At 34.8% G+C, this 21,747-nt stretch overlaps 5 protein-coding genes across 5 annotated transcripts; 3 read left to right on the top strand and 2 right to left on the bottom strand.

The window, feature by feature from the left end:
* On the top strand, positions 1,903-5,036 carry LOC104790177 (ABC transporter G family member 21-like). The gene is made up of 5 exons (XM_010515878.2): positions 1,903-2,109; positions 2,201-3,002; positions 3,467-3,667; positions 3,762-3,931; positions 4,268-5,036. Exons 1-5 carry the CDS (start codon positions 1,903-1,905, stop codon positions 4,907-4,909), a joined length of 2,022 nt encoding a protein of 673 aa, XP_010514180.1. The 3' UTR covers positions 4,910-5,036.
* LOC104793881 lies at positions 9,352-10,825 on the top strand. Its single transcript, XM_010520306.1, has 5 exons — positions 9,352-9,572; positions 9,644-9,770; positions 9,850-10,152; positions 10,257-10,289; positions 10,577-10,825. The coding sequence occupies exons 1-5, from the start codon at positions 9,352-9,354 to the stop codon at positions 10,823-10,825; spliced, it is 933 nt and encodes a 310-aa protein (XP_010518608.1).
* Positions 12,821-17,748, top strand: LOC104790176 (phospholipid-transporting ATPase 10). Its single transcript, XM_010515877.2, has 10 exons — positions 12,821-13,495; positions 13,653-14,102; positions 14,189-15,084; positions 15,164-15,274; positions 15,372-15,648; positions 15,724-15,812; positions 15,895-16,213; positions 16,295-16,519; positions 16,598-16,789; positions 16,881-17,748. Exons 1-10 carry the CDS (start codon positions 13,079-13,081, stop codon positions 17,529-17,531), a joined length of 3,627 nt encoding a protein of 1,208 aa, XP_010514179.1. The 5' UTR covers positions 12,821-13,078; the 3' UTR covers positions 17,532-17,748.
* LOC104790175 (probable calcium-binding protein CML16) lies at positions 18,429-19,204 on the bottom strand. The gene has a single exon (XM_010515876.2). The coding sequence runs from the start codon at positions 19,018-19,020 to the stop codon at positions 18,532-18,534; it is 489 nt and encodes a 162-aa protein (XP_010514178.1). The 5' UTR covers positions 19,021-19,204; the 3' UTR covers positions 18,429-18,531.
* Positions 19,849-20,664, bottom strand: LOC104790174. Its single transcript, XM_010515875.2, has one exon. It carries the CDS (start codon positions 20,368-20,370, stop codon positions 19,867-19,869), a length of 504 nt encoding a protein of 167 aa, XP_010514177.1. The 5' UTR covers positions 20,371-20,664; the 3' UTR covers positions 19,849-19,866.

Here is a 21,747-nt window from a genome sequence, read left to right as displayed (position 1 = left end):
CCATTGAACATTTATAAGAAAATCAAAATCAAAATAAATCAGATCTTGACGGAGAAGAGCGGCAAAGACGGAGAAGACAAAGCGGGTTAGGGTTTGACGGATCCAATTAGGGTTTGTCAAATCCAATTAGGGTTTGTCGGAGAAGAGAAAGAAGAGCCGATTAGGGATTTGACGGAGAAGCTTAGAGTTTGCCGGAGAAGACAGAGAAGACAAAGGAGACTAGGGTTAGGGTTTGCCGGAGAAGATGATGAAGAAGAGAGAGTTTGAGAGAATGAAGAAGAGCGGCTAGGGTTTCTGAGAATGAGTTTGAGCTTTGCTCAAACCTGCTCTTTGTATATATAAATATTTGTAGCCTCGTAAATCCCTCACAGATATTGCGAGGGATTAACTACGAACCCTCGCAAACTAGTCGCAACAACCGACAAACTGACCAATTAAAATTCACCAATTTGTGAGGGATTAGCGTGAAGTAATCGCACATCCCTCGCAATTTGCGACGGATCTGCAAGACCAATAAATTTGCGATGGATCTGCAAGGCCCAATAAGAAATCCGTCGCAAATCTCTCGCACCCTTATAATCAAATACATTTTATATACCAACATTATCCTCATTAAAATGTTAGACAATCAAAAGCTAAAGAAATAAAAATGATCCATTTACACTATATTTGAAATTTAAATTTTCATTATATGTGTAGATACTATATAATGGAAACTATTAGATGTATATACAAATAGTTTGCTATATGTAGATGAAATTAAGGTAGGTTCATATCATTAGTATATATGCTAAGTTCATGTTATTAGTTTGCTAAGTTCATATTTTCATATGCTTTGGAAATTAATCTCCCAAGTTTCTTGTCTCTTGATGCAATGTTGGTTAGTAATGCTCTTCTTTAATTTGCATATAAAAGATCAAATTGTGAGGGAACCGTGAGGATTTAGCGAGGGATTAGCTAGAGTTAATCGCAAATCTCTTGCAATTTGCGAGGGATTAGCTAGGGGAATCCTCGTAGATCCACCGCACATCCCTCGCAAGTGTATATATTTTTTTGCATCAACTTTATTTTCTCAATGATACAATCTCCATTAATTTCATGTTTTGGAAATGTTTTGGAAATTTCATTGTTCATATATTTGGTGATTACTGGACTATGGACTCTACATTGCAAATGTTGAACAAAACATTTTAACACTTGGTCATATGTTCATAATGAAAGTAAACCACCTCTTGATTTACATATATATATATATATATATATATATATATATATCTTATATATGTGTTTTCTTTACACATGTTGATTCATTTCAAATATTTTTTTGTCTCTTGATGTTTTTACTGGGAACTTCACTTCAGAATTAAACCTAAACTCAAACCCTAAGCTCAAACTCTAAACCCTATACCCATAAAGCCCTCATAAATCACTCGCTTCTTCCTCGCAAATTTGCTACAGATTATATTACTCGCTAATTCATCGCAAGTCTGCGATAGATTTGCGAGGGACAGCTGTTTCCTCGCAAATGAATCGCACATCCCTCGCAAATTTGCGAGGGATTTGCGAGGGTCCTCGTCTTCGTAGCAAATGACCCGCAAATTCATTACAAATTTGCGAAGGCATTTGTTCATCGCAGATTTCCTTCGTAAAGAGCGTGTTTTCTTGTAGTGATTTATCAGTTTAATTATGAAAAATATAAAAATAATTAAGTTGACATTATTTGTATTTTAAAAGTGGAAAATGAATTAATCGCGCTATGAATAAGTATATACTCTCTCCTACTTAATTTTCCCTCCATAGTAAGAGAGAGTCCCTACTTCTTTCCTTTATATACACATCACATTACATGTGAACTTCTCAACTCAACACAACCAAATCTTTCTCTTCTTCATCCCTCTCTAGATGATGCCTCCTAATGAGAAAGAATCTAGGTTTTCGAAAACACCGGGTGCAAACCGACATGAAACTAGTCCGGTTCAAGAAAACCGGTTTAGCTCTCCAAGTCATGTTATCCCATGCCTTGACGACGATGACGACTACGACGGTCCGAGTAACCAATCAAGACAATCTTCAGTTCTACGTCAATCATTACGTCCTATAACCCTCAAGGTCGTTAAGTTAATAATTCATACATAGATCTCTTAAGTCATGTATTGTCTTTTTCTCACTTTTTTCTTTGATTTGTGTTTATATAATGCAGTTTGAAGAGTTGGCGTACAGTATTAAATCACAAACCGAGAAAGGAAGCTATTGGTTCGGTTCACAAGAACCAAAACTGAACCGATTAATCCTTAACGGTGTAAGCGGTATAGTCAAACCAGGGGAGTTACTAGCAATGCTTGGTCCATCAGGGAGTGGCAAAACTACGCTAGTAACGGCGTTAGCCGGACGTTTACAAGGGAAGCTATCCGGAACCGTTAGCTATAACGGAACCCCGTTTACAAGCTCCGTTAAACGGAAGACAGGGTTCGTTACACAAGACGACGTTCTCTACCCACACTTAACGGTCATGGAGACGCTAACGTACACGGCTTTGCTCCGTTTACCTAAAGAACTGACCCGAAAAGAGAAACTAGAGCAGGCTGAGACGGTGGTTTCGGATCTTGGGTTGACCCGGTGTTGTCACAGCGTAGTAGGAGGCGGGTTGATCCGAGGGATTTCGGGTGGGGAGAGAAAACGGGTAAGTATCGGACAAGAAATGCTTGTGAACCCGAGTTTGTTGCTTCTTGATGAGCCAACGTCAGGTCTTGATTCAACCACGGCAGCCCGTATAGTGGCCACCTTGAGATCGCTGGCACGTGGCGGCCGGACGGTGGTAACGACGATTCATCAGCCTTCGAGCCGGCTTTATCGTATGTTCGATAAAGTGTTGGTTTTATCGGAAGGATGTCCGATTTATAGTGGAGATTCGGGTCGGGTCATGGAGTATTTTGGTTCTATCGGGTATCAACCCGGTTCGAGTTTCGTTAACCCGGCTGATTTTGTGCTTGATCTTGCTAACGGTATGTACTAAATATTTTAATTTTAATTATCGTCGTCTATAACTCATACATGCATAGTTGCATACTATTTGATTTGAATGTGAATTATATAACACGGCTGCACCACTAATACGAACCGTTACGTGTCCCGATCAATTGGTAGTTACAAAATCTTTTCGAAATTCATTTACTGTGTGTTTTAAGTTTGAAAAGGGAAATAAATTGAAACAGCTAAGTTCGGGTATAAAGTTAAACACTTTCTTTTTATTTGCTCATGCATCATGAGATATGTGACAACGACAATTCTATCCTATTCTTTGGATATTTATTACAAAAGGTTTTTGCTTTCTTAATTTAAATCAATCTTGAAAGAGAAAGAAAAGGTTTGTTAATAGTGGGAGAAATCATGTGGTTATGACTATAGTATATACAGTTCTTGTTATTTAACAATGATTGGAAATATATACATTTTTTGTTTTTTGCAGGAATTATTTCGGATACAAAACAATATTGTGATCAAGTCGAAATAAATGGAAGATTAGATCGGCTCGAAGAACAAAACTCAGTGAAACAATCGTTAATTTCGTCTTACAAAAAGAACTTGTATCCACCTTTGAAAGAAGAGGTTTCAAGAACATTTCCACAAGATCAAACGATCACTAGATCGGGAACAAAGTCATTAACAAGTAAGTCTTGGTTCAAGTCATTATGTAATAACACTTAAAAAATTTTTGTTGATTTTCATTTATCATAACGACATTGTTTTTGGATTTTCTGAAGATCGATGGCCAACGAGTTGGTGGATGCAATTCTCAGTTCTACTGAAACGAGGTTTAAAGGAGAGAAGTCACGAATCATTTTCAGGACTTAGAATATTTATGGTCATGTCTGTTTCTTTGCTTTCTGGTCTCTTATGGTGGCATTCTCGCGTTTTCCATATACAAGATCAGGTAAGAAAAAAAAAAAGTAAACCATGGCATTAGAATTTCGATTTCTTAAACATAAATATATAAAATAGTTGGCATCAAACAAAAAATACTTTTTCCTTTTGGCAGCAAATACAATATATATTACGAAATTTCTAAATTGAAACTTTGAAAGTATATATGTAGAAACATGATCACACAATATTGATTGTTGGCTACAGATCGAGAATATAAAATAATACTAATACATTTCTTTAGAATAAAGTACATCCAACAAAAAAAACACTAATTCATATATAATTTAACGTATAATAAAACGTCATATATTGCCCCATTAATATTCTTTTTTCACTATAACAGGTGGGTTTATTGTTCTTTTTCTCGATCTTCTGGGGATTCTTCCCTCTCTTCAATGCCATTTTCACATTCCCTCAAGAACGACCGATGCTTATAAAAGAGCGATCCTCCGGAATCTACAGACTCTCCTCTTACTACATAGCAAGAACAGTTGGCGATTTACCAATGGAACTAATTCTTCCAACGATCTTTGTCACAATCACATATTGGATGGGAGGTCTTAAGCCATCTTTAACCACATTCCTCATGACTCTTATGATCGTTCTCTACAATGTTCTAGTGGCTCAAGGCGTAGGGTTAGCTCTAGGAGCAATCTTGATGGACGCAAAGAAAGCAGCGACATTGTCTTCTGTGTTAATGCTAGTGTTCTTACTAGCTGGAGGTTACTATATTCAACATATACCAGGTTTCATCGCGTGGTTGAAGTATGTTTCCTTTAGCCATTATTGCTACAAGCTTCTTGTTGGGGTTCAATACACATGGGATGAGGTTTATGAATGTGGATCAGGGTTGCATTGTAGTGTTATGAATTATGAAGGGATTAAGAATTTGAGGATTGGGAATATGATGTGGGATGTTTTGGCTCTTGCCATTATGTTGCTTTCTTATAGAGTACTTGCTTACTTAGCTCTAAGGAACTTGTGACACATTTTATTGTGTGTTTATTTAATTATGTGTAACGCAATGTGTTATGAATTATGGTAATTTTGATCAAAACAAAAAAATGTGTAACGCAAGTGTAAGATATATATACAAGCTATGTTATTGTCAATTTTCTGTTTCTTTTTTGTTAAAGAAATTATTGTCAATTTTCGCATCATTCATTTGTCTTATTTTCAAATTATATTAAAATCAAGAAAGTATAGTTGGTAATTTGGTATTGGTGTTATCTTGTGTCCAATCTACTATAGTTGCAATTTCTAGAAACAAAAAAAAAAAACCCCACTATGAAAAATCAAAAGTAACCATTAATTTGTTTAACCCATGACATGTAATTAGTAAAATATACGTAATCCATCATATTAACCCATGACATCTTTTTTTTTTTTTTTGGACTAGAAATTTGCAACTAATCCATCACCCAGAGTATGTTACAAAACATACGAAGGAAGAAAGAAATTATTACAAAATCAACAATTTCATATAGTTCCAAAGATTCCTACACATTTGTAAGTGAACGATCGAAATATAACATTGAGCAACCAAAATAGTGAGATAACTTACAACAATCTACATTTGAGACCGAATCAGGAATCAGCTTGCTTGTAACAACATCGATTTCATCTAGAAGCATCATCTTCTTGCTTAAAGATCATTACCGTAATCAACTTTATCTGTATCCTTAGTGATAATTTGAACTTTAAACGTCTCAACACTCACAAAACAAGATATTTATAAGACCTTGGTTCATTCATATGTGACACACTCGGTTTCCATCGTTGTTACAAAACGAGTAAGCGTTATTCCACAAGTTTTTGATTGTTTCAAATTATAATGTTTGTGTTTGAATCTTATGCTTGTTATTGTACATTATCTGGTTTACTCATCCAAACCTACGGAATTGCGTTCTTAAACTTCTTAATGATTTCGGATTTCCCATTGGGCTTCCCTCTGTCAATCATTGGAGCGGCAGTCCCATTTCTATTCTTATTGGGTCTAATGTATATTCACCTTTGTTGTATATGATCCGAAAGGGCCTTTTCAATAGAATGGCAAGTTTCTATTTAAACGTTTTGCTACAATGATAAAATGGAAATCTCAATGCTTTGCCAGGGTACATATAAAATCATTATTAAACCCTATTTTGTCTTGACATCATTTTGTTTATTTGTTACATCGATATCCAGACCACAACAACAACATTAATCTCCTATGTGAATGCTGTATAGTTAGATATATAAAATGTGTATGACCGTTGATTTTTTTTTTTGTTCATTAATGGCTGTCACAGGTCATATGAACTTTCTTCATTTATGATATCTAGAAGCTTTTGATTCCGACCTTTAAAAAAAAAAAGAATCCCAAAAACGTACTAATAACAATTGCGATATTAATGACAAAATATGAATCCATGACGTCATGGATGATTATAAAGTCACGTGTTAAGGAAGTCAAGAATACTTCAAAAGACAACTATTCACCCTATTGTATTGCAAAATATTATTTCTGGAATTCAATGACGACGAACGAAACACTCTTTAAAAAAAACTCATACTATATAAGTAGTGACATGATCGTCATCGTCTGATCATATTGAATTAGTTTGGTTCTAGAGGTACGTCAAGATTAATAACCAAGTTGGTGTGCAGAAGTATTTTTGAGTTAATTGAATCGCTTGACGACCTATATCACCACTGTCTAAACAAGTGGTTACTTCCGAAACCGGTTAATGGGTTAGTGAAAGTTACATTATCCAAGAAACCTAATTTCAACAAAGCTAATAGTAATAAATGATTAAATTTTCAAAAAAGTTCTAACCACTATTTTAAATTATAATGCCGCACATTTTATAGTCAAAGCAATAATGTGTTTATATTAGTTTATTATAGTAATCATTTATAGAGATAGACAATGATGTTAGAAATTTGGAATGGTCGCGCAGCCAGAGATGATGATAATAATACAAGTAGATGAATGGTATGCATGTTTGATTGATAAAATATCACATGAACAACGTTTAATGAACTGGTTTCATACTTAATGATATTGGATTAACATTCTAATATTGACTCACGGGTCTAAACATTGGTCCAACGAAATATAATATTTTATAGTTAATTTTGTCTTTTAAAAATTAATTTTTGAGTAGTTTATTAATTTATCCTTTTCATAAAAGTGATCTATTATTCTCTCTCTAAAATCTATCAATAATTTTTTATGAAAATTTTATTTTATTCTACTAATAAACAAATATCTATTTCTTCACTACAAGAAAAAACTGTCATTGTGACGTTAGTTTGAGACTAAATTTTTTTGTCACAAATTTGTGACCGTTTAGATACTTTATTGTGACAAAACTTTTCAGTCATAAATTCGTAATTATTTCGTCACAATATTATTACGAAATAAATCGTCACAAAAAATTGTCTCTATTAGCGACTAAACAGTGTCGATATTATTAATTGTAACAAGTGTGACGATTTTACTACAATCATGTAGTCACAAATAGTGACATTTATTTGAGACAAAATTATTTGTCACACATTTGTGACCTTTTAATATGGAGAATGTTCATTGTATTGTATTAAGGAAAATATAGATTAATAAGTAAAAAAAATTATACTCTTTTAAAGTAAAAAACTATTTTAACTTATAGTTAAACATTCATCTTAGGGTTGAAAAAAAAAAGCATTCATCTTAGGCTTGCTTCATGTCCATCTATCTCATGTTCACCTTTTTAATTCCTGAAACAGCATGAATATAAATAAAAGAATGTTAATCTCATGTCTATTGTCCACCACTTAATGATTTTCTAAATATAAACAAAATACATAGTCAACATAATGTACTTTTGATATCAAAGAGTTAATAAGATCATGCAATTTTTTTACTTCGTCTTCTAGGTAATTGACTCGGCTTTTCAAAGAAATCACTTCTGATTCAATGGNAGATAACTATTTTAACTTATAGTTAGAAAATTCATTATAAGCTTACTTCATGTCCATCCATCTCATGTTCACCACTTAATTCCTAAAACATCATGAATATAAATAAAAGAATGTTAATCTCATGTCTCATCGTCCACCACTTAATGATTTTCTAGATATAAACAAAATACATAGTCAACATAATGTACCTTTGATATCAAAGAGTTAATAAGATCATGCAATTTTTTTACTTCGTCTTCTAGGTAATTGACTCGCCTTTTCAAAGAATCACTTCTGATTCAATGGTTGTTGTTGTAGTGCTATTCTGATTATCTGTTCTTATTATATTATCTTGCTTCCTCACAGGTTTTCAAAAAATACTAGACGTATTATCTTCCTCAATATCACTCTCGTCAACTATGAGGTGATCTAATTCTGTAATCTACAAGGAAAATAATATGTCAGCTGGATAGAGATAAAAATTGGTTCAAAAGTATTTAGCAATATCGTTTTAGGACAAACATCGAATGTACTTTCAAATCTGGTGATCTATTTCTTCATTTATGTTTCCTTTATACATTCACTTATATCAGGAATTAACGAATCAAAACAAGGATCACTTGAATCCAACATTGGCGATTCATACACATTGTCTGGAAACCATATACGTATATCAGGAGGTTCTAAAAAAAAAAAATTGATCAACATAAATTAGTACCAAATAGATTAAAATAAGAAAACAAGGTCTACAAGAGGATAAGTGAACAAGTATTTACCAGAAAGTGGTTCAAGACTATCATCTGGAATCTGCATAGAAGTACTAAACAATAAAAGATGGTTTTAACAAATCAAAAACTCAAAATCTACAATAGTGAGATAGAGTACCTGGTTCATCTTGTTACCCTTCAGTAAAAATAGAGGTGAAATCTGTATGGAAACATTAACATTAATTAATTATTAGTTAGTCAAATTATTAAGAGACTCACGAGAAGAAAACGACAAGCATGTTTAATTAATTATAAAATATAAAAACAGAGCACCGTAAGATGTTAAAAAAAAAACAAAGCACCACCGAAAGCTTTGTAGCTACAATGAAAAAAACAAATTTGCGCAAACTATTGTATAATTCTAAATTGCCAAACACCATGTTTCATAAGTGACTGAAACAAGGAACAAATCTACAAGAGTACTGTAATCAAATAATAAATAATTGACATGAACAAGGAACAAATCATAGATGGAGAGGTAAATAACTCGATTTGTGCAATAGAGAGATCGATTTGTGGTATAGAGAGATCCAACAAACAGAGTAACGGAGGCTAGTTTGATTAGGGAGTTTTTCAAGAAGTATTCCCTGACTTTGCATCCAAGCCAAGAAATGTGTACCTTGGGTTATGCACAGACGGTTTTAGTCCATTTGGTGTATTAATATCTTCTTTATTCAACTTTATCTCCTAATTACTTTGTCTTTACCTAATCTTCATTTCTATTGTATGATAGATGACTCGTCCTCCAACTACAAGTGGGCGTTTGTTTGGAACATCACGTAATCTTCAATCTGGAGGTTCTCAGTCTGCTGGCTTGCGAAGACCATCATCTCCTCGACCATCAAACTCAAATGCTGCAGCAATCATTGAACCAAATGAAGAAAGAGAACAAATTGCACCAGTGATACGTGATACTCGAGTGCTTCATCCGTCAAGAAGAAATGGAGCTAAATGGTATTTTTTTTAAATATGTACTTAAAGGTACAAATATGAATATGACTATTTTTTAATCACATGTGTTACAGGTTCAAAAGTAACACTGAAGTATCAACACGTATTCGAAAGATCATTGAATCATGTTTTAACGGACCATGGTATAGCTGGTCAAAAGTGCCTGGTTTTTTCAAAGATTCGTGGTTTACAACATTTAAGGTTTGCTTTTGTTATTGAACATTTGAATAATACTTTCATCATTTATTTAATTAATGTTTTGACATAATTTATATTCTAGACATACTTCGAGTGGGATGCCTCAATCGAGCATCTTGTTAAAGCCAACTTTGATCAGGTTGCTGCTACTCGTCTTAAAGGAATGGTTAGCCTTGCAAAGTCCAATGCAGCAAAACCCAATGGAGAAAAACCTGATTGGATTCTCTCTGAACATTGGAGTGTAATGTCAGATTATTGGAGGACACCAAAAGCCAAAGGTAAAAGTGAGAAAGCTCGTACTACGCGACTATCTACTCGTGATGGTTTAGGTGTCCATCGACACAGAGCAGGTTCACGTAGTTATGTCAAAGTGCAAGATGCTTTGGTAATGTTTATGTTTATTATTATTCCTATTTTTTCCACCAAAACTTCTCTATTTGTAATTGAAGATTTATATTATTTCTCACATTGACTATTTTTCCCTTATAGGTTGCCAACAACGAAGACTCTTCTTTCATTGCTGTAATGAAAAAAAACACACCCAGAAATCTGATGGAACATATGTTGATGAAAAAGCACGACTCATTGCAGAAAATTTTGATGAACATGTGGAAGAACTCTTGTCACAGAGAGAATTTTCAAATGGTGAGGGTTTAACCCAAGAGGAGAAAAACGAAATTTATGTTAAGGTAAGAGTTCTAGATTAAATTATGCATAGCTACATATGTTTTGTTGAGTTATAAATTTACTACTCTTTTTTGTGTTTGAAAATACATATCATTGTTTACAAATGTGTGTTTTTTTAATAGATTGCTGGAATATCAAAACAAGGTCGTGTATTTGGAATTGGGTCACTGCACAATGGAATTTCTATGTCTTTGGGTGATCCATCTGTCCCACAACCTACCGAAGAAGAAGTGGGTACATTAACCCATCGACTTGAAGAACTTGAAAATGAATTGAAAAAGAGTCGTGATGGAAACTTACTCCTCGAGAAACGTCTCCAAGCACTAGAGGACAACTATGTTTCCACAAGTTCCCCTGAAATTTCTATGTAATCGAGTTTGGTTTGGCTTTATTTCTAGTTGCTACTTAATTAAGTTTGGTTTGGCTTTATTTAGTTTATTCATAATACTATGGTTTTTATTTCTATTTTATATGATGTTATTTTATTTTTCATAAATTTGATTTGGATTAGCACGTTGTTGGATATTGGTGTCTTTATTTTAAAATATTATTTTAATTATTAATATATAAATTATGTATCATTGTAACAATAATTTAAAAAAAAACAGGGGATGATGGTTTAGGTCATAATTGCAACGATTTTGGCAAAAATAGCTGGTGTTCATGAGTTAAAATTATAACGTAATAATAGTAACAAAATGCAACACTTTGTGATAGTTAGGTGAAGATGTTTAGTCGTCATTTGTAACATTATGAAACTACAGTTTTGTTATAATTAGTGACTTATTTAAAACGGTTATGCTGGTCACCACATATGATGGTTTTGAGACGAAGTTTTAGTTGATATTTTTGACTAATTAGCAACGATTTTTTTGTAATCATCAGAGACGGTTGGAGACTAAAGTTTTGTCAAATGACAGTTTTGATACATGTTCTTAGTTAGTAACCGTGACGGAAAAGTGACATTTAACATGTCACTAAGTGTGACGTTTTGAGACTACAACTGTGTCGTAAATAGTGACTAACTTAATACGTGATTTCGGTCATGAAATAAAACGTATTTGGGACGATAATTTTAGTACGAAATTGTGACATTTTAGATACATTTACAAATCGTTACATTTGGTGACGAAATAGATACGTATGATTTAGTCGCAACTTTTGTGACGTTTAAGTGACTAAAACAAATTTGTGACCAGCATATTGTAACCATTCACCAATCGTCACAGATTCGTAACAATATTTTTATTATGACGAAAAAATAATTATTGTGACGGAATATTAGATGACAATGGACTCACTTTCTTGTAGTGCTTGTTAATAAACTTTGGGTTAACGAATTGAAGAAGAAATTTTTTTTGAAGTAAACATTTATTTCTAAACCTTATTGGAGAAAAAGGAAAATACAAAAAAACGAATAGTTTTCTAATATAAAAAATATATCTACGGATTACAAAACTTTTTTTTTTTTTTGTCAACCATTGGGCCACAACTGGCCGGCCCATTAGCCAAATTCCTACATTCGTAGGAAGCGGGACTCGATCCTTGGTGTGATTGTGCCTTCTACAAATGGACTTACCTCCTATTGTGCCTTATCATAGAGAAATAGATAGTTAAATTTTTTTTTATTGATAGTTAACTTCTTATAGATGACTTAAATGGTACAATAATTAAATTCTCATAAACCTCGATGAGTCGGATCAATATTTTCAGTTATTTCCGGGATATGAAAAGTAATAGAATAATTCCAAGAAGCTTCCATGTCATGCATGACTCATGAGAAATGGAAGAGAAATAGAATAGAGAAACATAAACAAATAGATCAGCAATCAACCGATTGCTACGCCTCGTCCAGCTCTTAATAATTATCATTTCTCTATTTTTTTTTGTTGTCTCAAAATACTAGAACAAAACAAAAAAAAACAAAAACTAATCAGTACTGTATTTTATTCTAGTGACCTGACATAATGATTTTATAAGTATTGATCGGTGCAGTGAATGCGCTGATGATTCGATGAACTGGATTGCAACTTACTTCCGTTGCGCATTTAAAACACTTGCGGTTTGTTTGATAATTTACCGCTACAAATATGTGATACATATCGTTTAATTATTAAGGTAAAAATATACCAACTAGATTACGCTATTCTAGAACTAGAAGCAATCGTGTATAATGTAATTTGGAAAACTCGATTTAGATTATTCTCAACCAGATGTATTATTCTGCCCGGCAAATAAGAATACCCGCGTACATATTTTCGATATTTTTCGAAACAAACAATACTCATGACAAATTGACAATTAGTATATCTTTTCTATTTAAAAAAAAAAAAGAAACATCCATCAAAAAAGTCAAGAAAACGAGCCAAAAGTGTTACGATTCAAAGTCGTCGTTCAAAGTTTGGTTCTCTTTTATAAAAAAAAAAAAAAATCTTCTTAGCTTCACACATTTTTTAAAAGACTCCATCTTCCCAATTTTTTTCATATCTTAACGATTTCAACATTTCTAACGTTCTTTAATTCGTTAACCCAAGTGTGTTCTCCAAGTATTTTCTTGATTAAAGGCCCAAAATTATTTCTCAAAATTTTCAGACAAGAAGAGAGATTTGTAACTATAAGCAGCTATGGCTGGTGGTACTCCTAGTCCTGGTCCTGGTCGGAGAAGAAGAAGATTACATCTAAGCAAGATCTATTCCTACACTTGTGGCAAATCAAGTTTCAAAGAGGATCACTCCAACATAGGAGGACCCGGTTTCTCCCGTGTCGTCTATTGTAACGAACCGGGCTCTCCGGCAGCTGAACGCCGGAACTACGCCGGGAATTACGTCCGGTCGACGAAATACACCGTCGCTTCTTTCTTCCCTAAATCTCTCTTCGAGCAGTTCCGCCGCGTAGCTAACTTCTACTTTCTAGTCACCGGAGTCTTGTCGTTGACTGATCTCTCTCCTTATGGAGCCGTTAGTGCTCTCTTGCCTCTTGCTCTCGTCATCTCCGCCACAATGGTTAAAGAAGGTATCGAAGATTGGCGCCGTAAACAACAGGTCCGCCCGATCTTAAAAACAAAAACTCAATCTTTACTCTTAAAAAGTCAAACTTTGCTATTCAAGTACAAAAACTAAAGTTTCGATTTTTATTAAATCTTCCATAAAGTATGGATCTTTATTAAAACCCTTGAATCAAAATTTAATTTTTTTTTAGGATATTGAGGTGAATAACAGAAAGGTCAAAGTACACGACGGGAATGGAATATTCCGGCAAGAAGAGTGGAGCAAACTAAGAGTAGGTGACATAGTGAGAGTCGAAAAAGACGAGTTTTTTCCGGCGGATCTTTTGTTATTGTCGTCGAGCTACGAGGACTCGATCTGTTATGTAGAGACGATGAATCTGGACGGTGAGACGAATCTGAAAGTGAAACAAGGACTTGAAGCGACTTCTTCGTTGTTGAATCAAGATTCAGATTTCAAAGATTTCAGAGCACTTGTTAGATGTGAAGATCCAAATGTGAATCTTTATGTGTTTGTTGGGACTTTGGCTCTTGAAGAAGAGAGGTTCCCGTTGTCGATTCAACAGATTCTTCTACGTGATTCCAAGCTTAGAAACACAGAGTATGTCTACGGAGCTGTTGTTTTCACCGGACATGACACAAAGGTACGAACTTTTTTTTTTTTTTATATCTGCTCTGTTCTCTCACTCTGTTTTGGATTCTGAGTTGACCCCAAATTTGAAAAATACAGGTGATTCAGAATTCAACTGATCCACCATCGAAGAGAAGTAGGATTGAGAGGAAGATGGACAAGATTATATACTTAATGTTTGGTTTGGTGTTTCTAATGTCATTCGTTGGATCAATCATCTTTGGAGTTGAGACAAGAGAGGATAAGGTCAAGAACGGAAGAACAGAGAGATGGTATTTGAAACCAGATGATGCAGATATCTTCTTTGATCCGGAGAGAGCTCCAATGGCTGCAATTTACCACTTCTTCACAGCCGTGATGCTTTACAGTTACTTCATTCCGATCTCGCTTTACGTTTCGATTGAGATTGTTAAAGTTCTTCAGAGCATTTTCATCAATAGAGACATTCATATGTATTATGAAGAAACTGATAAACCTGCACAGGCAAGGACTTCGAATTTGAATGAAGAGCTTGGTATGGTTGATACAATTCTATCTGACAAAACCGGGACTTTGACTTGCAACTCAATGGAGTTTATCAAGTGTTCTATCGCTGGTACTGCTTATGGACGTGGTATAACTGAGGTTGAGAGAGCTATGGCTGTGAGAAGCGGTGGTTCGCCTTTGGTTAATGAAGATTTAGATGTTGTTGTTGACAGTTCTGCTCCTAAGATCAAAGGGTTTAACTTTGAGGATGAAAGGGTTATGAATGGGAATTGGGTTAGGCAACCTCAAGCTTCCGTGTTGCAGAAGTTTTTTAGATTGCTTGCTGTGTGTCACACGGCTATACCTGAGACCGATGAAGAGACCGGGAATGTCTCTTATGAAGCTGAGTCTCCTGATGAAGCTGCGTTTGTTGTTGCAGCTCGAGAGTTTGGTTTCGAGTTCTTTAACCGGACACAAAATGGGATCTCGTTCCGTGAATTGGATCTTGCATCAGGAGAAAAAGTCGAAAGGTTCGTTCTTTAGACTCACTTGTTTTTGATGTAAGGTTGCGCTTTCTCTAACTCATGTTTTCCTCTGTTCTTGCTGCAGGGTTTATAGGTTACTAAACGTTCTTGAGTTCAATAGCACGAGGAAGAGAATGTCAGTTATTGTAAGAGACGATGATGGGAAGCTTTTGCTGTTGTCTAAAGGAGCTGACAAGTAAGCGAGTTGCAACACTGAACCATAGTTTAAAAACCTTATTGTTGAAAGACTTTATTAACTAACGTTGATGTTGTTGTGTGTGTTCTGTTTCTAGTGTAATGTTCGAAAGACTTGCAAAGCACGGTCGTCAATTCGAGGCGAAAACACAAGAACATGTAAACCAATATGCAGATGCTGGTCTAAGGACTCTAATACTTGCATACCGTGAGGTAGATGAGAATGAGTACATAGAGTTCAACAAGAATTTCAATGAAGCTAAGGCTTCGGTGAGCGAGGATCGTGAAACTTTGATAGATGAAATCACGGATAGGATGGAACGCGATCTCATTCTCCTTGGTGCTACTGCTGTTGAGGACAAACTTCAAAATGGGGTATGACTTTGAAAGACTATATAAAGCTACAAGTTGTTCAAGGTTTTTGGAATTAACGGTTGATGGGTGTTTCAGGTCCCGGAATGTATTGACAAACTTGCTCAAGCTGGAATCAAGATTTGGGTTCTAACTGGAGACAAAATGGAAACAGCTATCAATATTGGGTACTTATTTTGAATCTTTGTCTTATGTCTGTTCTTGTGTGTGTGTTTTTTTGGTTACTGACTTCAGAATCTTCTCTTGCAGATTTGCTTCTAGTTTACTAAGACAAGAGATGAAACAGATCATCATAAACCTTGAGACACCTCAAATCAAATCTCTGGAGAAATCTGGAGGCAAAGACGAAATCGAATTGGCATCAAGAGAAAGCGTTGTGATGCAACTACAAGCAGGAAAGGCCTTACTCTCTGAATCAGGCGCGAGCTCTGAAGCATTTGCTTTGATCATTGATGGGAAATCGCTAACCTATGCCCTCGAGGACGAAATCAAGAAAACGTTTCTTGATCTTGCCACTGGTTGTGCCTCTGTGATTTGCTGTAGATCATCACCTAAACAAAAAGCATTGGTACAACCTCTACATCTTGATGACATTTCTCATGTTTTTTTCTAATGTTTCAATTCTAACAATTATTTTCGGGTTTTCTAGGTTACACGGCTGGTTAAATCTGGAACTGGAAAAACAACCTTAGCGATTGGAGATGGAGCAAACGATGTAGGAATGCTTCAAGAAGCAGACATTGGTGTTGGTATAAGCGGTGTTGAAGGAATGCAAGCAGTGATGTCTAGCGATATCGCCATTGCTCAATTCCGATATCTAGAACGTCTATTGTTAGTTCATGGTCATTGGTGTTACAGCAGAATCGCATCAATGGTAAAAAGACTGAAACTTCTCTCTGATTACACCATTAGTCTCAATCATTCTCTTACCCCGTGTTTTCGCAATTTCCAGATTTGTTACTTCTTCTACAAGAATATCACATTCGGAGTCACAGTGTTCTTATATGAAGCTTACACTTCCTTCTCGGGACAACCTGCATACAACGACTGGTTCCTTTCTCTTTTCAACGTCTTTTTCTCTTCTCTCCCTGTCATTGCCCTTGGAGTCTTTGATCAAGACGTCTCAGCTCGCTTCTGTTACAAGGTAGGTTTAGAGATTAAGATTCTTGAAATCTGCTGTAAATTTTTTCGACCCCTGCTACAGTCACTTACCCTTTAATCTTTGTTTCTGGCAGTTTCCATTGCTATACCAAGAAGGTGTTCAGAACATTCTCTTCAGCTGGAAAAGGATTATAGGATGGATGTTAAATGGATTCATAAGCGCTCTCGCTATTTTCTTCCTCTGCAAGGAATCTCTAAAACACAACCTATTTGACTCCAATGGCAAAACCGCAGGCCGGGAAATCCTCGGTGGAACAATGTACACTTGCGTCGTGTGGGTTGTCAATCTCCAGATGGCTTTATCAATAAGTTACTTCACTTGGGTCCAACACATTGTGATTTGGGGATCGATAGCCTTTTGGTACATCTTCCTCATGATATATGGAGCTATGACCCCAAGTTTCTCTTCCGATGCATACATGGTCTTCCTCGAAGCCCTAGCTCCTGCTCCTTCATACTGGCTCACCACTTTATTCGTCATGATCTTCGCTTTGATACCTTACTTCGTATACAAGTCAGTCCAAATGAGGTTTTTCCCTAAATACCATCAAATGATTCAGTGGATTCGGTACGAGGGTCATTCTAATGATCCTGAGTTCGTTGAGATGGTGAGGCAGAGGTCGATTAGACCCACCACCGTCGGATACACAGCGAGAAGAGCCGCAAGTGTACGGCGCTCCGCTAGGTTTCACGATCAGATCTATAAGGATCTTGTTGGTATCTGAAGAGTATAGATTTGTTTCTCTGTAAATACGTATATCTCTAACTTGGAGACTAGGGTTTTCTGTTCTTGAGATTCCTTGCCAGAGAAAGGCTTCTGTAATTTTATTACACACACGCAAATGTTTTGTACATAATTTTTTAATAGCTTAGATTCATGTATTTTTAATTTTATTGTGGTCTTTAGAATTGATCGTTATTAGAAACAGAAATTTCATATGACGATGATAGTAGCAAAGTACAAAAGTGTTATGTTTAATTAGTAGTTTATATTTTGCTAAGTACTACAATAGTAAATCTATAATTAATTTGTTTATTCTGATTATTTATTAATTAATCTGACCCTTTTTGAGAATAATAAAAGAAAGATCCCATACGTCCACTGTCCAGTCCAATGTATTTAGACCACACCAAAAAGATAAGACAACAAATTTTGGAAATTCAAAGTTCAGACAAAGACATAAAAAGAAGGATCCTGTGAGGTTCGATAAATTCCTATTTAATTTTTGTTCGTCAACGATTTCAATTATTTAACTGTTTCGACCATTACAATGCTACACCATTGCAACAACTGGCTATGTTAATCCAAATGCACCCATTACTCATATGCTTTTATCTTTTAAACCCAATAAATGCACTCAACAGTATATACCATTCGAAGTCCAAAAAACTGTAAATTTAATTTAAATGCAACTAAATTACTATAACTTTGCCAAATCATTGATTATACTACACAATAGTATAGATTAAGTAAACTCATTAACTAAAGAAAAGATATTGGAATTGGCTTATACTTTCAAATTTTTTTGTCAAAAGTCAATCTTGACATGACATTTTTAATTAGTACTACCATTCTACCAAATTAATCTTTTACGTCACTCCACCAACGGATCACAAATTAATTAATAGAAGATTAACGCATTGTTAATTGCACGAGTTGCACGAAGACAAAAATAGTAAAAAAAAAAAAAAAAGAAGAAGAAGAAACAAACAGAGAATGACTAATTAGGAAGAAGCAGTTAATCCAAGAAAATCAGAAGCAGATTTAGCCATAATATGAGAAAACTCATTGAAACTAATAACACCGTCACCATTAGAATCAGCTTCCCTCATCATCTCCGTCAACTCACGGTAAGTCAACGGATGTCCCATTTTAGCCATTGACCCGGCAAGTTCCGCCGCCGTGATCGAACCGTTACCGTCGCGATCAAACGACCGGAAAACCTCCATCAGCTGCTCCTGGTTGATGAGAACCTCTTCGTTCAAATCAGGCAGTATCGCCACCACGAGCTCGTCGAACTCCACGGATCCGTTGCCGTTGCGGTCGATCTGGTTTAAGAGGAGAGAGATCTGATCGCCGCGCGGTTTGATCCCTAGAGAACGGAGAAGCGCCGCGAGCTCGAGCTGTGTTAAGCTCCCGTCGTTGTCCATGTCGAAACGCGCGAAGATGTCTTTGAGTTGTTTGATTTGATCGGTTGGTTTCGTCGACGCCATTGATGAAAGGATTTGGAGTTTTTTTTTTCTCTAGGGTTTCATTTTGAAAATGTTGGGGATGAATAGTTACTTAAAGTACAAGAAACCGCGTTTTTGGAGACGAAGTTGAAAGTAATAATAACTATTTATTGTTATATGTAGAGTTGAATAGTAAATTGAAAATTTAATTGCATTATCTAAAAGTTTTAGATTTATGCTATTTTCAATTATTGGATAAGATATTAATATGTGGAGACAAATTAATGGAGGGATTGACGGTGAAATCATTAAATTGGAAATTGGGTAGGAAGCACAATCACACAGCTATATTCTTGTCTTATAATTATTTTTATTTTGTGATATTAGTTTCATAGTTTTGATGTTTTTATCATTTCAGTTACCATATAAGAATTTTTTAGAGTGTATTTTTTTTGAAAAAAATCAACAAAAATTTGAGGTATTTTTTTCCAAATTTCTACTTAACGTTTTGTTAAAATATTTCTAACGTCTATGAAAAATAGTTGAAGTAGGTTTATGTTTTTATCATTTTAGTTACCATTTATTATTCACCATCCGCATTATTAAACATACTAAACTAAATTTATGTAATTGGTTTAAGTATAATAAATTTTGATTGTTGTGCTTTAAAGATTTGGAAATTAAATCTTTCAAGACCATATGAAGATTAAGTTACCATTTTAAAATGTCAATATATATTGAATTTTATATGAGGTGGATATTAATAGAGCAAGAACCTGTCAATTATATGAATTTTTCTTAAAGCAATATCATTTGTTAAAACGTTAAGTGGTATAGTAGTATGAATTTCTTAAATTTGGAACAAGCAAATTAAAAGAAAATTCCAACCTAGTTGATATTATTATTTCGATATAATTTAGGTGAAGTTGTGAATATATAATCCAAGGAGTACAAATTTTCTTCGACGATCTCATAACGACTTACAAATCTTATGTCAAAGTTGTCATTACCACAATTTGGCATTGACGAAGAATTTTGAACCCTCTCTTGTCCCCAGAAGCTTCCAAACAAAAACTCACCATCCTTTGAAAACTCCTCTAACGCTTGTTCAACTTCTTCAATACACCTAAGACCTTCCATCTCCATACTCATCGTCATAGACTCTTTCCTCCATCCAGAATCAACGTCGGTATTTTCTTGACGACATTCGCAACAAAGCCCCATTCTTTTAATCTTTCGATTGATCCCCCATTTTGCGTAACATTTTCTCGTGTTCTTGACTAGCTTTTGAGGGAGTCCAAGGAAGATGAAGATCGCGATCTGGAGAACTAGACAGTTGCAACAACATGATACAACGACGCAGTCAGCTGCAAATGTGTTGAGATCTTCCATGGAATCTTGAAGGAGAGAGTCGAATAAGAGATAGAAAGACGATAGAAGACGTTAAAGAACAAACTAAATCCTAACATATTTTGGGATATTTGGTCTGAAGGAACTCCTTTGTTCTTTGCTTCTATAAGGAAGGCATTGAGGAAAAAGGTTAAGCAAGGAAGCAAATGTAATAAATGAAGTTATATGGAGTATTACTTTTAGATAACATAATGTGTAAACAGAATTTGTGAGATTACGATAATCGTGGCTGATTTTTTCTTGAATAACACTCTACATTAAATTAGCCATTCGATCAAGATATTCTTTTTTGGTATGGTATGGACGAAGAAAATGGTTTTTGATCATATTATTAAAAACATTTCTTAATCTTAAGTCTTAACAAAAGAATAAAGTTTATTTAGTGTATATATCGTTGAATCCATGTCCTCGAAGCTGAAATGAGCATGTGATTACAAATCTTTTTGGAAATTAGCAATTGAAGTAGTTAAAAACTTCATATAAATTGATAGAATAAGTGTGAATCCCTTAAAAGATATGACGTAATTCAAAACTCTTTGTGAAAAGCTGTCCATTGTGTACACGCTAAGTATCTTTTCTTATACATCAAAAAGCATAGGCTATGTGAATCGGTACATGAAGATACGATGACAGATTGATACGTTTGGCAAAAATATGCATTGACCTTTTTCTTAATAGACCATGCATAAGTATGGCGAAGATTAAAAAACAATAACACCAACAAGTAACAACAAACAAAAATTGTTATGAAGATGGAAATAGAAACATATAATTTGGTAAGTAATCAAGAAAATGAGAAAACGTTTCAAAACAAAAGCTTGCCTTGCCTCATGAAATTTTGGAAATGGTTAAAAGATTGTAAGTAACTCGTTGACTCGGCGAATGTGTTTTCTTGACTAGCTATGAAGAAATTTGGATTATGATTTTTACTTGACTCATTTGATCCTTGGGGTCTTTCGGGCCAAAGTTATTAAAATTTTTCTCAAGTTTGGGAATACAATAAGCTATATATTTTGTTTGGGCTTACGTGATTGGATATTTGCTTATAGAAATTGGGCTCAATAACATTTTAGGGACATAATCGAAAGTGAGAGAATACGATCACGTTAAGGAACAAAATAGAAGGCTTGCAAAACAAACGCCACCAACAAAACAAATGCTCTCCGAGCTTTTACGAGCAACTTAAGAAGATCCATATGATTGTTGTACGAAGGACAGAGTTCTATGAAAAAAACAGCCTCTCTTAATACATACGTATATAGACTATAGTACAACATTCTCTAACAGCTGAATTAAGAACTTGTTCTTTTGAGAGAGGTAGTGTGATTAGAGTCGTGATTGCGTGCATTGTCCTCGATA

Source organism: Camelina sativa, chromosome 6, assembly GCF_000633955.1.
Source record: "Camelina sativa cultivar DH55 chromosome 6, Cs, whole genome shotgun sequence".
Classification (NCBI taxonomy): Eukaryota; Viridiplantae; Streptophyta; class Magnoliopsida; order Brassicales; family Brassicaceae; genus Camelina; species Camelina sativa.
The sequence above is the reverse complement of the archived record's forward strand: the minus strand, read 5'-3'. Positions and strand labels throughout refer to the sequence as shown.